At 49.9% G+C, this 23,966-nt stretch overlaps 2 protein-coding genes across 9 annotated transcripts in view; one reads left to right on the forward strand and one right to left on the reverse strand.

Moving 5' to 3' along the window:
* The window catches only part of LOC125627009 (BLOC-1-related complex subunit 8), an 80,484-nt gene that overhangs the window by 2,960 nt on the left and 53,558 nt on the right, over positions 1-23,966 (forward strand). For 2 of the 8 annotated variants that reach the window (XM_048830674.2, XM_048830677.2), the window contains exons 1-2: positions 6,442-6,496; positions 7,597-7,674. Coding sequence is in view for 4 of the 8 variants with exons in the window: in XM_048830678.2 (XP_048686635.1) it covers positions 471-583; positions 5,265-5,329; positions 6,389-6,496; positions 12,066-12,135 (356 nt within the window). In the remaining 4 variants the exon portion in view is untranslated. Of the gene's footprint in view, positions 1-470; positions 584-5,264; positions 5,330-6,388; positions 6,497-7,596; positions 7,886-8,433; positions 8,765-12,065; positions 16,975-21,119; positions 21,843-23,966 lie in introns of those variants that run through there. The other 6 variants (XR_012666098.1, XM_048830681.1, XM_048830682.2 and 3 more) reach the window with 6 other exon arrangements.
* Positions 8,736-23,085, reverse strand: TMEM221 (transmembrane protein 221). The gene is made up of 3 exons (XM_048830683.2): positions 22,612-23,085; positions 13,271-13,356; positions 8,736-11,100 (listed from the first exon to the last, which is right to left on the reverse strand). Exons 1-3 carry the CDS (start codon positions 22,896-22,898, stop codon positions 10,580-10,582), a joined length of 894 nt encoding a protein of 297 aa, XP_048686640.1. The 5' UTR covers positions 22,899-23,085; the 3' UTR covers positions 8,736-10,579.

Consider the following 23,966-nt stretch of genomic DNA (forward strand, 5'->3'; position numbering starts at 1 on the left):
GAGCAGCCGGAAGGGAACCTCAAACCCGAGGTCAGTCTAGATTTCTGTGATGTCAGTACCCCGATTTGCTCCCAGGCTGCTTGCTCACACAGGAACCAGAGCTAACTTTCCCCTTTAAGATTAATTTAAGGCTCTGCTAATCTGCTGGTTTGGCTAAAATGCCCCAGAGTCTGTTCAAAGATGTTACTGATCCCAGAAAAGCCAGTGGTCTTACAGGACTGCCGGTGACCTCCCTGAATGATCTGTGGCTAGCAAACCTGGAAGAGCCAGCAGATTCCAGAGCCCCAGAGGGTATGGTAAACCCTGATGCTGTGCTGTGAGTCTGGGGGGAAAGGTTCTGAACAGAAATAAGTGCTTAGTTTGCTTTAGCATACCTGCTGATAGGCTAGAAGTGTCAAAGGGGTTTGGAGCTCTGCCTTCTCCCCGTTTTATTCCCATTTTAAATAATGCAGCTGTTTTGCTTATTTTAGTTACAGACAAATTCACGGAGAGCATGTACATCCTGGCCAACGAGCCGTCTGTGGCACTGTACCGGCTGCAGGAGCATGTCAGGCGCTCACTTCCGGAACTCGCCCAGCACAAGGTGAGAGCCAGTCTGGGTCAGGAGTCCAGGGCTGGCAGGAACAGGGTGCAAGCTGCCTTTCTTCCCATGACACTAGCACCCCTGGCCATTTTTTCCTGACTCTGTGAGGTGGGAGAGAACAGGATAATCAAGTCAAGATGGGAGTACGGTGTAATGGTTAGAGGAAAGGGGTTGGGAGCCAGAGCTCCTGGGTTCTATCAGATCTGCTACTGAATTGTTCTGTGGCTTGGGAGAGTCGCTTTGCTGCTCCGTGCCTCAGTTTCCACATCTGTAAAATTGAGATGGTATGACTGGACTTCCAGGGCTGCTGTGAGACTTATCTAATTAATGTTTGTACAGCACTTTGAGAACTTCGGATGAAAGGATCCTCAGAAGGGCAAAGTCATGTAACATAATAAGCTGCTTCAGATAGTTGCTGGCAGTAGTAGACCCAAAGTGACCAGAACCCCTTGGCCCTCTAGTGACTGCATTTTGCACTGCCAGGGGGGAGCCTAGAGTACTGTGTTGGGTTTCGATTCCTTACTTCCTGGACCAGTGAAGGCTGGAGGTTGTCTAGGAGCGATGTGTTTCCCCCGCGTCAGCTTGAATCTAGGAGAGGTGACATGCCTTTCCAAGTTCACGCCCTGAGACAGTAGCAGAGCCAAGAGAAGAACCCAGGAATCTGACTGCCATCCCTTGGCTCTAACCACTGGGTGACAGCCCCTCCATTCCATACATGGAGACAAAATAAAATGAGCTACCTGCCTTGTTTGGAGAGAGGGGAGATCTTAAATCTCATTTCCCCTGGCTGTGCTGCAAGGTGTTTTTATTTCCTGCATAAAATATGGGGAGAGAAACAAGTAAAAAGAGCCCACCAGAGGCAAAGGACACTAATGAATCGCAGCCCACAGCTGCGCTTCCCCTTTCCTCCAAAGCACGGAGTGCTGACACTTTAATGCTAGCCCTGGTGTCTTTCTCCCTTTTCTGCCAGTCATGATTCATTAGGAGTGATGCCTCGTGAATAGATTACTGCTCCATGTGTATGCTAATGCACTGTCAGTCCTCATTTCTCACCTTTGCTTTACAACCTTAGTTTCCAAATTAACCCGGATTGTGGCCCTTTATTATTTACTTATTTATTAACTATTTATGTATGTTTCTGTGTGCAGAGGCACTACACATATGTACATATCTCTATATACAACATTGATCTGGTCACATCACCAGGGTTTGCGGGACACGTTTGTAATACAATTCCCGAGTTGTCACTCACCTTGATTTAATCAGAATAGGCCCAATTTCAGGGAGTGTGTCCTGAACAAAAGAAAACTGAGCAGATTGTATGACAAGCCATGCAGAGGGAAGAGCTTGGGTGCCAGCATTGAACAGTTTGTGCCAAAAAAGGTAGGGGGACACTGAAACCCTACTGGAAAAGACAGCAGGGTGAATGCTCGAGACACATAGAATGTTGTTAGGCAGTGGGAGCGGGGGGCGTTGAGGGGAGCCTTCTCAATCTTTAATTTACTGACTTCCTCAGCTAGCTGGGGTTGTCTTCATGATTATCCTCAAAACTGAGTGACCTTTCTGGAGGTTGCTTGAGTTCACGTTTGTAGCTACTTGCCGTCCCTCCTATTTTTAGCCAAGATAGCTGTCTTTTTTCACTTTCCTCCCACAGAAAGAAGACTGTCATCTAGCCAGATTTCAGTGACCCAGAGGGCCTTGTCCCTATTTCTGCCCATGCTAGTGTCACAGCTATAAGTATTCACAAGCAGGAATTGAGGCCTTGATGCTCTGCTTGATCCCTCTCCTGCGTTGGCCACCAGTCCTGACTCAGGAGTGACTTTTGCCTGAAAAGGGAGGAAAATAATTTACCTAGTACCTCTGTGAAGGCAGCAGATGAATGTCAGATTGCTCTTCTTTGTCCTCTGCTGGCCAGTATAGATGGGATTTAATAGGTCTCCTCTAGTTCCAGGTCATATGGTTCTCTGGAGATATGGCCTTAGAGATTCCCAGAGAGTTTAAATAGGAATAAACTGTTGGGGGTGATTTAGGAGGAAAGGTTGGTGCAGGGAGAAGGTCACCTCTGTGACTTTCAGTGATTTGATTAAAAATAAGCTTAAACCTTCATCCATCTCAAGCTCTCCAGGCAGACTTAACACCTCGCTGATAAGATACAGCAAGATGCAGGGCCCAGGGTGCCTCGCTGTGTTTGAGCTGCATTGCTAAGCTCTGCTCTTGTGCTGCACAAAGCTGCCTTTTTGGATTTCCCCTGATCTTTCAGGGGTGTAGAACTCCTCGTTAATTTACTGCTGAGCGACCACAATTCATCATTAGTGCTATCGCATATCATTAGCTGGCTTTAGCTGTTAAACCCCATGCAAGGAGATGTCCTGGGAATTCTGAGAGAGGACGTTGTGAAAAGATTAAAAAGACAGGAGCACGTTGGAAAGGCTCTTTTTCCTAATTAAGAACATGAAAGCCCCAGGAAGTAGTGAGAAAGCTAGGAACAGACGTGGCCTGGCCTCAGATACAAGGCAACCTTGGAAACCTACTAGTGCTAGGGGATGTTGGGGCCAAAGCAAAGCCGCTCTCTGGAGGGTTGTAGCTTTGTAATTTCCTCTGTTCATCCCCCTAACCCTCTACCTCAGCCACTGTGTCAGCCCAGCCCAGCTCTGTCACCTTTTACTCTTACTCTGTTGGCTTCACAAGTAACTAGAGCAGAGCTAAGCAGAGCAGTGTGGAGCCTGGTTAGTACTTGCACTGAAAATCTTCCAGGTTTGCTAGCCATAGATCATTCAGGGAGGTCACCTGCAGTCCTGTAAGACCACTGGCTTTTCTGGAATCAGTAACATCTTTGAACAGACTCTGGGGCATTTTAGCCAGCAGATTCCAGAGCCCCAGAGGGTATGGTAAACCCTCCTGCTGTGCTGTGAGTCTGGGGGGAAAGGTTCTGAACAGAAATAAGTGCTTAGCTTGATTTTGCTTTAATCTATCTGCTGATAGGCTAGAAGTGTCAAAGGGGTTTGGAGCTTTGCCTTCTCCCCGTGTTGGGGATTCATATACTGGGGTACTTTTCCCTTAGAGTCCATAGTGAGCCTGTGTACCAGAATGGTGCTAAGCAACACGGTGCTGCCGGTTTGGGGTAAGAGCCATTGTGACCACTAGTGATCATTAACGATCCCCTGGCACTTTTTGCAAAGACAAGAGGTTGCTGGGTAAAATTTTCAATGGTGTCTAAATGACTTAGCTAGTTCTGTAAATTTTACCTATTAAGCCTACAAGTTCTGGCCAAATTTAAGCATGGATAATTCCTATCTTCCCCCCTCACTAAATTCATCTGTCTTTTCATTGTGCTTTGCTTTTTTCACTTTCTGTTCTTAGCTGTTCCATAGTGTTGCTGTGTGCTGTTATGTCCCACACCAGAGTTGCTGCTTATCAGATTTGCATGAAGTGATCCTATGCATAGTTTGTGTAGCACTTACTGAGCCCTTGAGATGAAAGGAATTATAGGAATGTGCATTATTATTATTAATAGTATAAGTCTTTACTTATGCTCTGGCTCCGAGCGCACTGGGATTTCTTAGCAGACTGGAGGATGGAAAAGTCTGTTTGCAAGCAGGCTGTAAAAATGTTCACCAGAGCAGTTCCTGTGAGATTCCTGAATTGTGAAAGATGCTGATTGTCTGCTTTTCTCTTGGGGCTCTGGGTTGGAATTGATGGGGACTGGGTCAGCTCGGATGGTAGCCGCACCAGCTGGAATGGACGTGCCACCTGCGTGGAATGCTTTGGAACTTCCAGATGATCGGTAGCATTCGCTTTAGCAGCTCGTTGGTTCATCTGCCTCACCTTGGCTCTCAGCTGTGTCATGGACGCATTCACAGCCAAGAGAAATTTTGCCAGATTGTGCAAAGTATTTAGCTCCAGGCAGCAGCTCCTTTTAAAAACAAAACCAGTGCACTCTTAGTCTGAGTATAGCTCTCGGAAAAAGCCCCAGCAGCGATGCTAACCTGTAAAATGGGAGAGGGACTCAGAATGTGATTCCCAGCAAAAAGCAGCAGAGGGCAAAGGTTGAAGTGATGTGGGATTCATTTTCTTAATGTGCACAACGTGTACCGTAACCTCAGCTTTGAATTCGGCCTGCCTCCCGTCAGTTCCCAGCTATAAACAATGAGACCTCAAGGCTGTGTGAGACAGGGGGACATGGGAACCTACAAGGAAGGCGACATCTGGCTGTCGGATGTTGCAGTGGATGGCAGTGAATTAAATGTTACACAGAATTTAAGACCTATGTGTGGTATTTATCATTGGCTGAGTAGTGCATTTCCAGTCAAGCCATGATATGTGATCTTACCAGCGCTATAGCGCTTTACAAAGGAAGGAAAACAGCATTTTACATATAGGGAAACTGAGGCCTAGAGAGGTAAAATGACTTGCCCAAGATCACTCAGCGTGTCAGTAAGACAGCCAGGAGCAGAACTGCCAACCTGCTACTCTAACCACTGAACTGCAATATCTCCCTGCTAGACCACAGGTGGCCTTTTCTTCAGGTGTTCCCTATGCTTATGTAGTGTGTCAGTGAATGGGCTGCATTGGTGCTAGTTGTGTGTGTGATGTGGGTTGTACGTCTGTCTAGTACATAGGGGCACCTTCACTTTTCCTGACAAGAAGTTTCATTCTGCGTTCCCTGTGATCTGCCTTTCAGGCTGACATGCAGAGCTGGGAGGAGCAGAGTCAAGGAGCCATCTATACCGTGGAGTATGCCTGCAGGTACAGCAGGGTGCTGGGAGAGCTTTGAAGTTTGCACTTCTCTGGGGCAGCAGCCCTTCCTTTTTCAAACCTATGGTAAATCAAAGGAGCTGGTGAGGAGGCTCAGTTTGTTCTCCCCCTCCACTCCCATCCTGGTGATTTCACAGTACAGGTGCGTTTTCACTCCCATTGAAAGCACCGTTCAGCTCACTGTGTCGTGCCCAAGGTTTTCCCTGCTCCTGATGGCTAGTGATGAGAAGCTGTGTTGGTTATTTTGGGGGTCAGTTGCTTTGGGGGAAGGGGAAATATTTTAAGAACTAAACATAACTCCTATTTTCAAACCCGGCAGGTCAAAGCCAGGCACCTGCGCACATGGGTCCTTCGATAAAGGGGGCCTGCCTTCCAGAAAGGCTGAGCTCCCTCAACTCTTCCTGGTGTAATGGGAGTAATCCAGCCACTTGTGTTTAGGAGCCTTATTATGGATTCACTCTAGGCACTTTGACTTGGACATTTTGGCCTCCGATTTAAAACCCAATCAATCCCAAACCCATCCGTTTATGGGTGTTGCTTGGCTGCTCTCACACACAAGATTCTGTAAGAGCTTCCTGCCCGCCCATTCCACCAGCACAAGACCCAGTTCATCCTTCCCAGCCGAGCCATTCACACCACTGTAAAGTAAGTGTCAAGCAGCAGGAATCAGAATGGTGGCAGTTTGCACTCGCTTGGCACTGGTGTAGGTGCAGGGCAGTGATGAACTGAGCCCACAGCTGGCACTGAGTGGCCCCATCTCAGCAGAGAGTCAGGCCTGAGGCATGCTGACAGCAGGCACAGCTCTCTGAAATGTTACTGTTAGGTCTCGTTCTTTTCATTGAGTCTGATGCACCCTTTGTTGAGGGCAATACAAACCTGCCAGTCTCTCCCAAGAAATCCACCCCTTAGCTAGTGTTTGAAGATGCAAAATTCCATATGTAGCTGTAACTCCTTCGTAGCCATCCCCTCACCGGCGTGCATGTATATTCTAAACCCGTGAAGCTCTCGAAGGTATTAACTGCATCCCCTGTTCCACCTGGTCTGTTTCAGCGCCATAAAGAACATGATGGACAGCAGCGTGTATTTCGAGAGCATCGACAGGCTGCTCAAGCATGCCATCACTGTGAAGGATCAGCTGAATTCTGCTCAGGGCCGCAGGTAGCTCGGGAGTCTGACACCCTGAATTCTGATAATTGCCCTACCGCTTTATAGGAATGACTGTTCTGTGACTGCTGAAGGCTTCACTAGCTGTAACTCTGCAAACTACAGACAAGCCAAGCAGTTACACCCGTAATGTGACTCTGTGCTATTATTTAAAAGAATAAGCTCCTTGCCTTGCAGTGAAACTCTGGTTCACTTTACTTTAGGAAGAAAACCCTCTTGTTTACAACATGTTTCCTGCAAAATAACTTATTTCCATACATTTAAAGAAGGGAGTCGGGGGGGGGGGTGGCTCTTTGGCTAATATGTAGCATTTTTGTGCAGTGTTAAATATATTTGTAGCATGGTGAGGGCCATAATAATAAATGAATGTTTTAGCGCTGAAGAAAGGAGTGTATGGCGAAGCAGGGTCCCCACCCGGATGGGATACTGTTCATTAGGTCGTTTGCGGGGCTCTGTCTGTGGATGGGATTTGCCACTGGTCAGTGTAGCTGGAGGATGCATTTTGCTGTTTGCAGCAAAAGGAAAGCTACTCCAGCATCTGCCAGTAGATGGGCTGAGTCTAGTATGTTCAGTCCATCGCCCCAAGAGCCTTAATGGCATGAGTGTCAGGGCTTTGTGGAAGTGAAACTCACAAATGCTGCTCCATATACCTAACAGCTTTGAATTTTCTGTTGCAAGCACATGGCTAAAGCATGCAGAATGCCCGGTTCTGTGCCAAGTGACTTTCTGTGCTAGATGTTTGTGGCTACGACCTCTCGTATTTTGCCATGTTTCCAACTTTCCTGGGGCCATGCCTAATTTACACACAGTGGAGCAAATTCCAACAGCAGTTAGAAGTGAGGCCACAGAGACTGTGGGTCTTGACATCCCAGGAGGCAGGTATGGGGGCCATGTAGCCTCCATTGGCTACCCCCCTGTATTAAAGATGGGCATGTCCAATGGCTACAGTTAGAATTCCATGAGCCACACTTGTCCCTACGCTGCAGATGGAGGGCTCCAGGCTTAGAGGCTGTAGATGAGGAAGCCCTGGTGCTGCACGCTCCCATGTATACTGCTGTCCTTATCTCCTGGTGGATGTGATTATTTTCTTACAGCGCTGCTGCCCTGCAAGCCCCGAATCTGCCAGCCAGTTCCTGATTTCAGACCAGACTGGCCTTTTTCATCCAGCCCAGGTCAGTGATCTCTTTGGCCAGCTGGAAGGGTGAGAAATCTTCCACCCTTAAACTTTCTGGCCGGTCTGTGTGAGGTTTCTTAGAAGACTATTCCCCTTCAAACTGAAAAGCACTGCAGCAAAGGGCAATGATATTGGCTAGATGTAGTCCTTCCTACGTCAGTGGGAAGTGGTGGTTAATTTTGGAATGCACACGTCCCAGATCCTCAAAGGTAGTTAGCAAAAAGAAAAGGAGTACTTGTGGCACCTTAGAGACTAACCAATTTATTTGAGCATGAGCTTTCGTGAGCTACAGCTCACTTCATCAGATGTTTACCGTGGAAACTGCAGCAGACTTTATATACACACAGAAATCATGAAACAATACCTCCTCCCACCCCACTGTCCTGCTGGTAATAGCTTATCTTATCTTATGTAAAGAGTTGTCACTTTGGATGGGCTAGCACCAGCAGGAGAGTGAATTTGTGTGGGGGGGTGGAGGGTGAGAAAACCTGGATTTGTGCTGGAAATGGCCCACCTGTTGATCACTTTAGATAAGCTATTACCAGCAGGACAGTGGGGTGGGAGGAGGTATTGTTTCATGATTTCTGTGTGTATATAAAGTCTGCTGCAGTTTCCACGGTAAACATCTGATGAAGTGAGCTGTAGCTCACGAAAGCTCATGCTCAAATTAATTGGTTAGTCTCTAAGGTGCCACAAGTACTCCTTTTCTTTTTGCGAATACAGACTAACACGGCTGTTCCTCTGAAACCTGTCAAAGGTAGTTAGGCACCCCAAAGACCTTCTTTAGACACCATAAAGAAGTGGGATGGGAAAAAGGCCTGCACACAGCTTGGCAGTTGGAAAGGGGTGTTGCTTAAGTTTTGTTTTTTCATTGGCGCCGACAACTCCATGTTTCTTTTCAGTGGAAAGGAATTTAACAAGCAGGTCATTTTTCCAGGGCTGGGAAGAAAGGGGCATAAGGGGGTTTGAGATCAGAAAAAAGGTTTTAGCCTGGCATTTCCTGAGAGTGGTGAATGACCCCAAACAATCACACCCCACTTCAAAGAGATAAACTCTGTATTTTAGCCATCGCTGTGTGCTCAGGAACACAGCTGTGTTTTAATAGCGTGATGCACAAGGTTTGTTAATCCAGAAATGTGGCCTCTGTCTCCACTCGCTCCTTGCAAGGCTGCACCCATTGCTGTCCTAAAGCTAGCACCCGAATAATGAGACCAGGAGTCAGAATAAATAAATTGCGCTGCTGCTTTGGGCAACCTGGAATGAACCTTGCAGCTGGCAGGGCAGGAAACATGGCTTTAAAAAAACCCTGATTTTACTTATTGCCAGGTCATTGTGCTAGGACTTCTGGTATGAAACACTTGGAAATCAATGGAGTTATAACAGTGAAAGTCACACAATGGTGAATCAGACTCCGTTTAAAGAACTGGGTGGGTCTCACGGTAACCAGCACCATCTGTTGTATTTTTATTGTGCATTTCTCTCTCTCTTGTACTAACCACGCAGTTGCGCCAAACAGGGCTCTTGTTTCACTTGCTCCAGCTCTGTCAATCCTAGCCCTGTCTGTGTAACCACCAATCTCCTGGCAACCCCCACTGCATTTGTCACCAGGATTATCCTTTTCAGTGGGGAAACCAGCAGTAGGGCCAAGTGAACAAAGATCTTGTTCCCTTGCATATGTCCTTTGTAGGCAATTAAAGAACAAGGAAAAGTGAATACAAAGGCTGTTGTTTATGTGCAGGGCCATGTTTCTGGCAAGCAGCAGCTGCCTGCATTCAGACACAGCTGTTCATGCTGGAGCAAAGGTTTTGCCACAGGAAGTGATCTTGTTGACTGAGTTGTGTCTGTGCCCAGTCCTGGAGACAGTAAGGAACCTTGGGCAAGGCCAGGTCAGTGAGCAGCGGGCCCTGCTCTCTCACGCCCACCTTCCAACCTCCTCTCCCTCAGTCTAACTCTCCAGCTGCATCTTCTTCTACCCCTCCCATCAGTGGCTGGTTTTGCCTCTCTGAGTGGAATAGCAATCTCTGCTTCACCATAACATACAGCAGCTGCGTTGGGTGGTGAGTCTGCCACACGAACTGTCTAAACCTCCGTAGTGCCAGCGAAAGAACAACAGGAGCAGGCTGGAGAGGGACCAGCAAGGACAAAAAGCTTGGGGTGCAGAGGGGAGCTGGGCTGTGGGAGAAGGGAGCACACAGGATGGCCACTCTCCTATGGCTGATACTGGCTGTTTTTTTGCCCTCTTTTCTCTCACACAACATGCAGCTAATGCCATTCTGCCTTACTGAGCCAGTTCCTGTCTGCCCCTCCCAGCTCAGGCCGACCCGGGAGGAAAGGGGTGATGGGAACTTTGAAGTGCAGCTCTAATTAGACAAGTGACGCTACCGCTCACCCCCACTCCCTTTCCTGCACTTTGGTACCTCTCTGTCCTGCAGAGCTGTCATGGGCCCTGTTCTGTCTCCTGCATCACCCGAGTTGCCAGGGTAGGAGCTTTACTCACAGGAGGGCGATGCAAGAGGCAGAACGCAGCAGGCTGTAGTTTTTACGGAGCCACCTTTCAACTCTAATTGCCCACTACAATCATTAGGCTGGTTAACGGCAACCCCAGCCCAGCTGGGAAGGAGCTCTGATATAATCCTCCAGACTTCAGGAGGAGTAAGATATAATTTTAAAACTCTGCACCCCTCTCAAGCCCCTCCATCTCAGTGCAGTCCGGACAGGAGGGACGCCAAGTCCCTTTTATTTGGGTGGGACAGTAGATTTCCTCTCGCCCAATGTCTTGTCGAGTTCCTGGGCAGGTATCTTAGCTGTTCAGGTGGGGACGGAGTGGGGAGTGGCCCATGTGAAAGGCTAAAGGGAGATGCAGATCTTGGCAGCATTGGGATGAGACTTCCCCACTCCAGCCTTCACACCAAAGTTGAATCCTTCCCGGAGGCTCCTGGCTTCCGCGACAAAATATTCCTCATCTCCTGGGTGACGCTGTTCCAGGGCTTGCCCTGCACCTGCAGCAGGCCTGGCTCTGCCGACAGCGTCCTGTGTGTCCGGGGAAGGTTGCAGCAATCTTTCTCAGCCAGGGGCCTATGGCTTCCTGGCAAGGTGAAGCTGCCTCTGGCTGGTGAGGCAAGGTGGGGCTTCTGCTCTATGTATGGTGGGTAGGAGAACTCTCGGTGGATCTCTGGCCGCGGGCGGGCTGCAGCCATGTTCTTGCTGTTGTTGAGGTCACTGGCCGGGGTGTCACTGCGCCGGGCAGAGTCGTTTTCGTAGAGGGTGCGGCAGAGCTCAGACTGGCTGCGCCGTGAGGCTTGGGAGGCCCTGATGAGGGCGTGTGTCACCGTGATCAGCAGGACAATGATCCCGGAGGACAGGATGCAGGCGCTGGTTATGCCGGTCTCGATTTCAAACAGCAGCAGCATGTAGATGGAGAGAGCTGGAGGGGAAGGAGATAAAGGCAGAGATAAGAAGGCCAGTAGTCTGACACACAAGGGAAACAAGTCCTGGGCCAAGCCCACCTCTTGTGGCTGAGCAAGTGCCGAGCTCTTCGGGAGAGATGTCCCGTTTTGATTGAACGTCCCATCTCAATCTGAGCGAAAGCAGTTTCCTTCACTCTGCGACTGCCTCACGAGCCCGATTCTGGACTTCACTTACCCACAGGACCCATTTCTGGGTGGGGAGGGGGTATTTTCAAAGGCGCCCAAGTTCCCAGTCCTCAAAGGTATTTAGGCACCTAGCTCCCTTGTGGATCTGGATCTAAGTGAGTTAGGAACTTGAGTCCTGTTTACCTGGGTGCTTTGGAAAACCCCCCTCATTGAGGCATGCACAGTACCCGGCATGTTCCTGAGGCTTAACCGGTGACTAATCCCTGTGTGCTCTGCCCGCCTGTTCTTGGTGTTTGCTTTTCCTCTGTGCTGCTCTTCTGCTCACTCTTTACCAGCAGCTGGCGCCTGGCCATGCCCACACTGCCTGTTAAATAGTTGGATTAAATTTTTTATTTTGAAATCTTAAAAAAAGAAAAATATAGTGTCTGAATGCCCCACTCCTGAAAGGGCTCCATTAACAGAGCCGCAGCCTGGCCCCTGAAGCCTGGCATCCAGCTCATCAGAGATACAGATAGGGGCAGAAAGGGACTTTCCCTGCGTCCGGGTTATCCCACCCCGACAGCACTCTTACACTTTCCCTTGAGGCAGCTGGCAGCGGCCACAGTTGGAGACGGGAACCTAGGTTAGCTGGACCTTGGGCTGATCCAGCCTGGCAATTCCTTTGCTCCTAGAGGCAGCGAGAGGGGTTATCCACAGTGCTATCACATGGGGGGAGTCCTGGCTGTGCCACATTGAGCCTCCAAGGTGCTCGTCAGTCATGACACTTGCTAGTGAGCTCTCTGCTATTTTCTTGCAGCGCTGGATGGCCTGGGTGCCAAGAGAGGACGCTGCCCACACGCCTTGTCTTTGGGGACATGCGGGGATGAGAGCTGCCTTCTCCTTTTAAAAGCTTCTGAAGCCAAAGCCACAAGCGATTAGCCAGGAGTGGTGTGTAAAGGCCCAGTGGAGGACTGGGATCTCCTTGGGCAGATGTTGTGGCTCTAACTGATGTTCTAGATCCCCCTAGCTCATTGACTAATGGCCCTGTTTGTGTAAAGCCAGGGGCTGGGTTTGGGGACTTGCCTGTCACAGCCACACCTGTCACAGGCTCCAGGGAGAACGGAGGTGTGCTCTCCCCACCAATCTCCGGGAGAAAGCCAGCACCGTGGAGGGGCATCATGGGGGTATTGGTGGGGGGTGTCCAGCCTCTCCCTCATAAGACAAATGGCAGAAGCATTACAGTATCTCAAAAACCAGGTCACAAAGTCTTTTAAAACTACTTGCTATTGTCCCCCTTTCCCCCTGCTCCCCCGAATCCCAAAACACCACAGCTGCCTTCTGCTCCTTTCTCAGTGTTATGGCCTCTTCAAAGGGAGAAACTGAGGCAGAGAGAAGCTAAGTGTCTTGGCCACGATTGCACAGCAGGTCTGGCTGTGGCCCCTCTTAGTGTAAGATCTGAGCGCTTCCCAGCCTCCCATGAGCCAGGAGAGGGCTCTTATCCCTGGTCTACAGATAGGAACTGGGACCCAGAGAGATGAAAACCCAGATCCTCAAAGGTAGTTAGGCACCTAATCCCCCTTGAGCTCACTGATCTGGCCTAAGTGACTAGCCCAAGGTCTCGCAGGGAGCTTCCGGCATAGCAGGGAATTGAAGCCAGCTGGCCCTAGTCCTGGCACAGCACTGCTGCACCATCCTTCCTTGGGCACAGCCCTGCCCGGTGTCATGCTCAGGGTTTGTTGGCTGAAGGGCTGTCCAGAAGTTACACTGCAGCCAGGCTGCAAACAGGATTCCGGTCCCACCACTGCAGGAATAAACCTGGACTCAGGAACCTGGGGACGCCGGCTGGGAAGCAAGCGAACCTGGCAGCCTGACCTATAAATAGGTTTTCAGCAACCTCCAAAGCACCGGGGGGAGGCAGGTGCCAGAGCATTCTCGATGAAATGCGTGAGTTCTGTGTGGGGCCGAGCCCTCCCTCCCGGCGGAATGAGATCCCAGCGTTTGCAGAGAAATGAAAATGCTTGCCTGCTAAATAGACGGAAACACCGCAGCAGAACAAGCCAATGGCAAGGTGCCGAATCATCCGGCTGTCCAACAGGAACCAGTCAGCTCTGCAAAACAGGAGAGAGAAACACTTCAGTGGTAAACTAGAGCAGTATCTAGTGATGCCCACTGCCTTTATCCCAGTGCAGTATCATTTTAATCTGATCAGAACAGCTCTACCAGAGGCCTTTCCTGCACCTGCAAGGGGATTGACTCTGTCCCCTAGTGACCCTAAGATCTTATATTCTCTGAGGCTATATAAAGCAGTGCAGAGCTTCTATACCAACGCTCCAATATTCAAATCAATCTAAGAGGCTGGGGTTTGGATCTAGTTCGATGGCCCAGGCTAGTGGTTTCTACATGCTGTAAAGCACCTCAGTCCAAAAATCTGGACTTGGGGTGAAAAGTGCATTGGCTGCGGGTTCTAGAGCATCTCAGAGATGCTGTGATGCATTTTAAGCCCTAAACTTGCCTCCTAGGGAGCCGAATTCTCCTCTCAGCCATGTGCATGGGGCCATCTCCTCTGGTCTCTGCGGCACAGAACACTGATGTCGCTGGAAGTGTCACGTGCAGGGGGAGCCATGTAACTAAGCCCAGATCTGCTGTGGAGCTTGGAGAGGAGAGGATTGCCTGGGCAGTTCTACTGCGATGAGGGGCAAGGCTGTCTTCATTTCAATATCTTTCCTTCCGGTCCCCCCACCCACTGATTTGTTGGCTGAGAAATGAAAACCAAAGACAGACAACCCACAGTTGATGAATGAGCTTGAGGTTCAGCCAGCCAGCAGAGGGAGCCCACATTCACCACCTTTCCAAACACGGATGATGCAACTACATAACAGAAGCAAACGAAGCAAGAGCCGTATTTGCTCAGCATTTCTGCAGGGAGGGAGATAAACCTAAAGAGGCTGCAAGATGGAAAAGAAGGCAGAAGCTGGTGGGAGAAAGAAATATTTCAACACTTCTTAAAGACTATTGCAAGAAATGAAGAGCAAAGAAACAAGATGATGCGTTAGTCCATAAGTCTATCGCCCTTTAAAAGAGCATGAAAGGGTGAAGTGCTGTTGCAGTGAACTAAGCAAAGCCAGGTTGCATTTTCATTCTCGGTGCTGAATTGCTTTGCTTAACGAGCTGTGTTAATTTAGATTCACGTTTTGGAAGGGGGGTGACCTTCTTTCTGAACGGTGCATAAAACATCAAAGGCCAGCTCCTATCCAGGCACGTATTCCATGCTCCTCACGGTAGTATCTGAGCCCTTCCACTTGATAGATTCAGCTTATTCCAGTTGTGACACTGGATGGTTTCTGTGGGCGCACAGACTCCCTTGAGACTTGCCAGGAGCCCTGCTATTAAACGTTAGTGAGCATGCACTCAATAGCTGTTCTTGTCCACCCTGCAAAAGCTGCTTGAGATTGTTTGTTCCCTTCATTACAGCTGAGGTGACCTACAGAACCTCAGCACTCCTCTTATGGCACTTCATGGGCCATCATCACCGAAGGAAGCCCGCACGTCAGCCTCTTGTTAATTGTGAGAGCAGAACATAGTCATGAAAGGAGGTGACAATGGGAAAAGGACACAAAGTGCTGTAGGCTTAAGCATGGTTAAAGGTTGTGATTGAAAGATGCTCCAGCACAACTGTCTCTGTAGGAGACAAGGAAAGGATTGTGTAGCTCATCCCGGAGAGACAGGTGGCGGATTGTGATGTTGGAATGACTGACACAGGGAGCGGTTTTCACATTGCTGAGCGGGATGGGTTGGCAACCCCTGGGGAGTGGCGCTCTGTATCTGTTCTGAGCAATACACGCACACACACCCTCCTTGGCAATGCGTGCGGTGGCTTTGACACTGAGTAACTGCCCCAGGGGTTGAAGGGCACCTCAGTCTCCTAGGTCCAGCAGTCCTTGGCCTCAAAAATTGGTGGCAAAGGGGCCAGTTAGTGCTAATAGTGGTGGTTATCTTTGTAATGTGGACATCTGTCCATTGGGAATTGACTTGAGGCCTAACAACTCGTGACATGCAAGAACCACTGGATTGCCTTCAGCCGGGAATGAGTCTGGGTCTTTTTGTTCTGAAGTGAGCAAGTGTCTTACCTCGCCTTCTCCCTCCATCACTTCCCTCTTTGGCAAGGACTTGGGAGGGTCAGTGAGATCAGGTGCTGGGAAAAACTACCCAGGAGAGTTTGATCTCTGGCACTCAGCCCTGCTGGTTCAGAAGGGCTGGTCAACCTATGGTGTGTGTGTAGGAGTCCTCTGGACCCCCCCAGTCTGAGAAAGCAGGAGAGTAACAGCTCTGCTTGCCTCTGGAGTAACTGCATAAGGAACAAGTGAGAGACAAGGGACTTTAACTCAGTTCTCTAGCCACCAGCTGATGAAAGCAGTGATAAGTCCACTTGAGGACCAGCCACCTCATAGGCAACACCAACGATGCTCTGGCCAGCGTGACCAAAACTGCACCATGCTTTTCTGCAGAATCTGGCTACCTAGGGTTTGCAGGCATGAAAAAGGCAATGGGGGAAAGCCTCCAAATGCTGTCCCTAGAACTGCCCCCATAGGGAACGGCCCTTCCCCCGGCTGGGATGTTACAAGGTGGAGGAGACGGAGGCCACAGGGTCTGTTGTGTCTGAACTCCTGGGATGCCTGGGTCTGCCTCGTGCTGGGAGTTTGCAGTCAGGAGCTGTTAATAGAACTTAGAAGGGCTCCTGCGCCTCGTTCGGGAAGAGAAGCCACTTTGTTTTATTAATTACATGACTTGGGGGATTAGCAGGGGGGAGGAACAGCCTTTGTTTAGAGCAGGCTGGGCCCATTGAGCGCAGAGCTGGAAACTGGAGCAGTAATTCCGCGTGACAGGCCCAACGTGGGAAAGCCTCCTGCTACGTGAGCAGATCCCCTAATGAAACCGGAGCCCCAGCTCCCTGCCCCCCTCGGGGGACAGGGCTGTCCCGCAGAGATGGAGATGGGCAGGATGAAAACACAAGTTCCAACATGGGGAGACAATAGCTAATTGCTTATCAATGGGGGAGAAGGGGCTGTGAGAATTAACCCTTCACAGGCTGGCATTTTTTAGACTAACAGTATTTTCCATTCTAGGATCTCAAAGCAATTTGCAAACAAACATTATTTGAGTGTCACAACCCTACCGCCCCCCCCTCCCCAAGTAGGGGTATAACCCCCACATTACAGATGGGGAGACTGAGGCACAGAGAAGTGATGTGCCTTGCTCAGGATCGCCCAGCAAGAGTGGCAGAGAGAACAGGACCCAGGAGTCCTGATTCCAAGGCCTCTGTTCTAACCACACTGCCTTCTGTCAGCCCTCCAGGCCACTCAGCTCTCGAGACGCCCATGCCCTCAGCAGCAGAAGGGTGAAGAAATAACAGCCTCTCACCTTGCTTAAGAACTGTGGCGGGGTGGGGGGCGCGAAGCTAATTTAGGACAAACTATTTAAGCCAAATTGGTTGTGGGGGGCTTTCCTGGAGCCTGGCCCAGTGGCAGCAAGGTGCATGGCCCAAGCACTGGGATTGGATTGGAGGATGGATCTAAATCCCAGGTCACCACCTCTGGTGCACTGGCTCCAGCTGTCCCTTAGGTGGGAAGCCCTTTGCTGAATGGCATCGTCAGAGCCGCTCTCTGCTGCCCCCCAAGCTGTTCTTTTGCCCTCGTGGGCTCAGAATAAATTACTGACAATTAAAAGAACCTGGGACATTCTCAACTTTTATACAGGGAAATCCAGAACCTTTCTGTATTCTGGTGTTAGAAGCAGGCTGAGTCCAGCTAGACGGGTCACAGAAACAGCCTCTGAATTTCCTTAGCTCTTTTAATTTCGAGCTCCTTAATCGCATCAGTTAATTAAGTCTCTCATCCCACTGAGACAGATAGTTACTGTCCCTGTTCTACAAACGGGGGAAACTGAGGCACAAAGAGGAGAAGTAGCTTGCTTCAGGGTCACAAGGTGATTCAGTGGCAGGGCTGAAAATAGAACCCAGGAGTCCTGTATCCCAGTTTGCTGAGCTCAGATGGGCCGCTGCAGCTTGGGTCTGTTTCATTTCCCCTCACAGCGAGACCACTGTCTGCAGCCGAAGAGGATTATTCTGCCCCTTGGGGATGTGGGATCAGGTGAGTGCCCTGTTTCCATTGTCTGAGGCCTTGCCTTTAGATGCTTAACCCTGTGCAAGATGCACCTGCAGTTAGCTAGGGCTCTCCTCCCAGCCCTTCCCAAGCGGTTGCACTCGGTCTCCCCTACGCAGAAACATGGCAGAGAGCTATGGCTGGCAAGCTCAGAGCTTAACAAGGAACAGAAACAGGAGCAATTGGGACTGGAGCTGGTGAGGGATAGGAGAACCCCCGTCACCCCAGCAGGGTTCAAACGGCAACACCTGCGGGCAGAGTGGGGCAACAGGCAGCCTGTGTCACAGAATGGCCTGTGACTGCAGCAAACCAGCCAAATGGTGGCGAGGCACCTGCTCTGCTGAGACCCGAAGGCTCTTGAGTACTGTGCCCAGGACATGAGCAGCCATGTTTAGCCCTGCTTCCTTCTCCCACCAGCACACTAGATACAAACTCGTCCTGTCAGCCAGTGCTGGGTTCCCATTACCCAGCCAGCCCCTCTTCTACAACCATCTGTCTCTCACTTTGGTTTTAATGGGAGCAGTTTGCACTAGGCTGTAAGCTTGACTAGAAGCCCTACAATAAAGACGTGCTTCTTCTGGAGCATCCAAGGGTCTTCACAAACATGGATTAACTGAACCTTGCCACGTGTGTGGGAGGAAGGTGACAGGGGTCTTTAGCTCAGTGGTCTCCAAACTGGGCTGCGCGCACCCCAGGGGGTGCGTGGCAGCAGGAATGCTGCCGGACAGCACTCCGCCATTTTTTCAGTTCGGCGGCAGCTCTGCACATCCATGGCTGGTGTTCCCCTCCGGCGGCGCATCTGCGGCAAGTCTTCCAGTCTTCCGTCGGCGGCGCATCTGCGGCAGGTCTACTGGTCTTCACCCTGGGGGTGCACGAGCCAAAAAGTTTGGAGACCACTGCTTTAGCTCTCCGAGATGAGGCCTAGAAAGGGGACGTGACTTGCCCAGGGTCACACAGCCAGAGAGTGGCAGAGCTGAGAGTAGAACCCAGGAGTCCTGAGTCTCCATCTCCTCTATCCATTAGTGACATTCCATCCCTGTAAGCAAGGATCGAATTACTTCAGGATCATTCTGGTGTGATTAATAGATTTTTAAAGCCAGAAGGGACTGCTGGGATCATCGAGTCTGGCCTTCTGACAGCACAGGCCAGAGAATTTCACTCATCGCTCTCTTTTTTGCATCAGGCCCATAACTTCTGGTTGAGCTGGAGGATCTCTTTTATAAAGACAGCCAGTCCCCAAGTCATGGAGACTCCCCGATCCCTGGAGGTGTAGGGAAGCTGTTTCAATAGTTTAGTGAAGGTAGGATAAGAAATAATGGGCTTACTTTGCCGCAAGGGAGATTTAGGTTAGATATTAGGACAAACTTTCTAGCTATGAGGGTAGTTAAGCTCTGAAACAGGCTTCCAAGGGAGATTGTGGAATCCCTGTAATCTGAGATTTTTTTAGAACAGGTTGGACAGACACTTTTCAGGGATGGCCTAGGGTTCCTTGGTCCTGCCTCAGTGCAGGGGGCTGGACGTGATGATCTCTCGAGGCCCCGTCCAGCCCAACATTTATGTTTCTAAGATTACCCGCACTGTACAAATTGGGCACCTTATTCCTAGTCTGAAGTTATCTAGCTTCAGCATCTAGCCATTGGATCTTGTTCTTCCTTTGCTAAAGTCAAGTCCCTTCTGCTATCAGAAATCTTCCGATTATAGATTCTGATCAAGTCACCTCAACCGCCTCTTCGTTAAACTAAGTAAACTGGACGTCTTTGGTCTCTCTCTGTGAGGCAGGTTTTCCAGACCTTGTATTGTTCTTGTAGCTCTTTTCTGAACCTTTCCAACTTACCATCTTTCTCCCTAAAGACTGGACACCAGAACCACTCTCGTCAATGCCATACCCAAGGGTAAGAACATCTGCCTACATCCACTCAGTGTTTTCATGCGTAGACGTTCTAGGATTGTACTTGCTCTCCTAGCCACCATATGGCAAATAACCAACTGAACATGAGCTTGCAATGACCCCTAAATCCCTTAATGAATCATTGCTTTTCAAAATACAGCCCCCAATCCTGGAAGTGTGACTTGCATTCTTCACACCTAGATGTATGACCTTGCATTTAGCTATCTAATTAGCTGATTGACCTGTTTCAGTTTTAATGGGGGATTTCACAGGTGAATTGCAGAGCTTTGAAAATAAATAAAACTTTTAAGAACTGAACTCAGTATTAGGTGCTGGGTCAAATTTACAGATGGTCAGGAATTTTGCCATCAATGTTTTTTCCAATGGAAAATGTGGTTTCCACAAAATCAGACTTTTCAACAGGACAATTTTAGTTTTGCAGAAGTGGTTCAATTTTCTGCTGGGAAAGTCAAATTAAGTTTTGGTTTGGATTGGATGGACCCAAACTGAAATATTTTTGGATTGTTGAACTGACCCAAAACGTTTAGTTTTTCATTAGTTCAACATTAAACTGTATTTCCCTATTGTGCAGTTTGTCATATGGGAGTTGTAATTTGGGTCCCATTGTTTGCTATGGGCTGGACTCCCTGGTCCAACTACATATTCCATGATGCAATGCAGTTTTCCCTCCAACTCAGCCGTATGGTCCACCACAAGTCATGCAGCTGCAGACACAGGCTGGGAGATGTAATCTACCAAGGGAGCCTGGCCCACAAGTTTCAGAGTAACAGCCGTGTTAGTCTGTATTCGCAAAAAGAAAAGGAGTACTTGTGGCACCTTAGAGACTAACCACAAGGCAGAACAGGGTCATGTGGCTTTTGAACTACAACTCCCATGAGGCAATGTGCCCCCACAAGGAAATGAAGTTTAACGTTCAACAGACTTCAGTGAAGCTTTTCAGATTGGTGTAACAATCCACAACAAAATATTTTGATTCAAGAAATGTCAGTTTCATTTTGATTGGAAAGGCCAAAACAACATGTTTCGTCATTTCCAAATTGACCTTTTTTGAAATTCTTTGTTCCATGAAAAATTTAGATGTGTAACATTTTGTCTCGATGTAGGATGAAAACAAAATGTTGAAATATTGGAATTTCCTGCAGGATGGAAATTCTGAATTTCACTCAGCTGTAGTCCAATTGATCCCTAGTGTGAATCCACTGAAGTCCGTGGAGTTAGTTACACTGAGGGGCCTATACATGCAGACGTCGATACATTTTCAAACCAAATATTTGCAAATCGCTTTCTCTTTTTACGTCCCAGCCAAGGTGAGGTGTATGTGTTTAACCAGCCCTGCATCAACCATGCAGGTGACGCAGTGAACCCAGGCAGGGTTCCTGGCAGGCGAAGGAAAGAGGCAGTGTTCAGAAATGTTTTTGCAGATGTAAATGTGCTGGCAATTATTAAGTCGACACGTGTCTCTGGGTTAATGATTTGGGGGTCTTTAGTCGTATTCCTGTGCAGGTTGCCTTTAAAAACACCCAGACACCAATCAAGAGAATCCAGCTTGCCAATTCCTAAAAAATGGGGGGTGGGACGACTTATAAACACTGCAAATAAGAACAGAATTTTGGGCAAGATCTCCAGCTGGGGTAAACAGATGCAGGATCTGGCCAGCTGGCCTTCTTTTCTGACTTTGCACTTCCTACTATAGAATCTGCTAAGTATCTGGGATGCTAATGAATTGCAGTGTTAGCTGTGGGTGTGAGAGGCGGCAGGGGAAGGGCGGGGTATAAACCCTAAGATATCTTCTGTGTCAGTGTAGGTTTGAAGCTGTGGTGCCTTGAGAGCTGGCTGGGCATGGGGTGCTGGCTCCCCTCTCGTCCAGCTGCTTCTACAGGTGCCCAGGCTCTTCACTGCAAATGAGCCAGCAACAGCAGCTAGAAACACGGAAGAGGAGCTAAGCTGAGCCACTGCTAGCAGTCAATGGACCTGGGACTACCAGCCACCCCTGGCAATCAGGATTCCTGGGTTCTCTGCCACTGACTCACTCTGTGACCTTAGGGCATGCCATTTAATCTCTGCACCTCAGTTTTCCTGTAAAACAGCTCTCATAGCATTTAGGCTCTTGGATGCCTCAGTTCATTGATGTGCTAAAACTGCTTTGAGATCCTCAGGTGGAAAGCACTACAGAAGGTTAAAATAGCCAGTGCTCAGCTAATGTATTGCTCCTCTCCCCCAGTCTACAAGGGATTGGGTGTGCTAATGTCTCCGCTAGCCCTCTGCTGATGCTCCAATGCGGTCTCTCTCAGGCAAGCATTGCTGTCTAAAGACTGGATTACATATTTCAAGCCAGATCCTCAGCTGGTTTCAGTTGGCATCCCTCCACTGAAGTCAACGGAGCGACACTAATTTACACCAGCTGAGCATCTGGCCCTGGTTATTTATGCAAGTGCTGGGGAAGTTAAATACTGTGTTAATGTAACCAGATGTAAAGGCAGCTGTAAATTTGCTCAGGTAGTCAATAAAGTCGCTAAGCACAAATACACACACATGGTATTAAATGGGTTACAATCCACAGCCAGACACTCACAAGATGAATGTTGGCATAGTCAGGTAGCTAATAATGATGCTAAGCAATGTAGCTCATCCAGGAACTTATCTGGCCCCCATCCGTATGCACTCCTGTGAAGCAGGGCAGGGTTGGGATCCCCATTATAAAATGGGGAAACTGAGGCAAAGATCCAGTTACTTGGCAGTGTCAGAGCAGGGAGTTGGAACCCAGATCTCCTGAGTCCTGGACCAGGGCCACTGTTAAAAAGACAGGGAGTGGGAATTGCATGGGTGGATTCTGGGCAAGTGGGAGATGGCAGGCTGCCCGGCCTGGCAGTGTAGTTCAGTGACTGGCTTTGATGTGGGCTCAGCTCAAAGGGCTCTTTGAGGGACTCTGCATCCTGCAGAAGTTGCATGAAGCTGCACAGGAGGCTGGAGCGGAGGGGAGAGAGCTCCCATTTACCCCTTGCCAAGGAAGGTCTTTAGCATCTCGGAGTCCTCCTGCCCCTCCCCTCTGCACACCTATCCCGGGCAATCTGGGCGCCTTTAAACAGGTCAACTCCTCCAGGGGCTCCGCACGCAAAGTTCCCCAGCGGGAGGGTGACGATGCCCGGCCCCAGGGGTTCAATTCCTCCCGACTGGCAGGGGACAGAGCCCGGGGGCCTGGACCCGAGATGCTCCCCGCCCCTTTCCCCTTCCAGCACCAGGGGACCCTGCGATGAGCCCAAGCCAAACGCATCCTCCCCCGCCCAGCCGCTGCTCACCTGTCCGGCTCCGGGTCTCCCCGGCCCACCTCGGCGCTGAAGTAGCTTTGCAGGAGGCAGAGCAGGAGGCAGCTGAGGTTGAGCACCAGGCACAGGGCGGCCAGCACGGCCGAGACCGGCCGCAGCACCCCCGCCACCCGCTCCGAGACGGCGCTGGGGGAGCCGGCCTGGGCCCGGCCCGCCTGGAGCTGGAAGAGGAGGATGGAGGCGAGCACCGCCATGAGGGCTGCCAGGGTGCCGAAGAGCAGGAGCACGGCCAGGGAGCGCTGGGTGTAGACGGAGGGCATCGCGGGGCGGGGAGATAAAAGAGGGTCCCAAAAAGTTTTGCTAAACTTTCCTCCCCCCCCCACTCGCGCGCCCTGAGCCGAGCCGCGGGGACCGGGGAGTGGTGGCTGCCGAGCCCGGAGCTGTCCCGGGAGGCGCTGAGCTCCACGCGCGCTGCAGCTGATCTCGCCCCCCCGGTGCCGAGCTGTGTCTCACCCCGCCCGCGGAGCCCGGCGGTGCTAATCACGCTGGAGCTTGTCTCTCTCGCGCACACACCTCTGTCCACGTGATATTTCTATTAATTAGGGATTTCAAACTTTCCTGGCGATGGAGCGAAGCTCCCTGCGCGAAGGAGGCGTTTTCTCCAGCCTGGGAGCGAGGGCTGCCTGCCCCCTCCTCGTGTGCAGTTTGCATCTGCTCAATTTCACTCCAACTCTCTGCCCTGCCCAGCTAGCTGCGTGGAAAGAAAAGCTGGTGTTTTAAAGGGGGAGCTAGACAGAATCTGTGTTGAAAGATTCAGCTAGCCCTGCACTTGCCCTCTCTGCTTCAAAAATCTTTTTTCAATCCAGCCAGGCCTTGTAGGATGCAGCTGTGTGCTGCTGGTGAAAATCTGTTTTGCAGAGAAAGGTTTGTTTGTTTCGTTAAAAGGAGAATAAGGCTGGAATGTTCTTGATGGGACCTTTAATTTTGGGACCCAGGATCTGCTTGCAGTTACCCCAGTTTTTACAGCACTGTAGTTGTATCCACAAAAAGAAAAGGAGTACTTGTGGCACCTTAGAGACTGCCGAGTCACTTCTGTTTGACATCAGCGAAACAGACGGCAGAACGGACCCCTTCGTTTTTAAAAATCAAGGGCCAGATTCAGAGGTGGTGTAAATTAGCATAACTCCGGATAGAGGTATGTTGATTTACACCAACTCCAAATCTTGCTCCAGACACCTATGGTCTCCTGATCCAAAACTCACTGAAGTCCAGGGAAAGTTTCCCATTGATTTCAACGGGCTTTGGATCAGGTACCGTGGATCAGGATTTGACACCCATTTAGCCAGTGCACTGGGCTCTTCCACAAATCTGGCTCTTGATGGCTCAGT

This window comes from Caretta caretta, chromosome 25, assembly GCF_965140235.1.
Source record: "Caretta caretta isolate rCarCar2 chromosome 25, rCarCar1.hap1, whole genome shotgun sequence".
Classification (NCBI taxonomy): Eukaryota; Metazoa; Chordata; order Testudines; family Cheloniidae; genus Caretta; species Caretta caretta.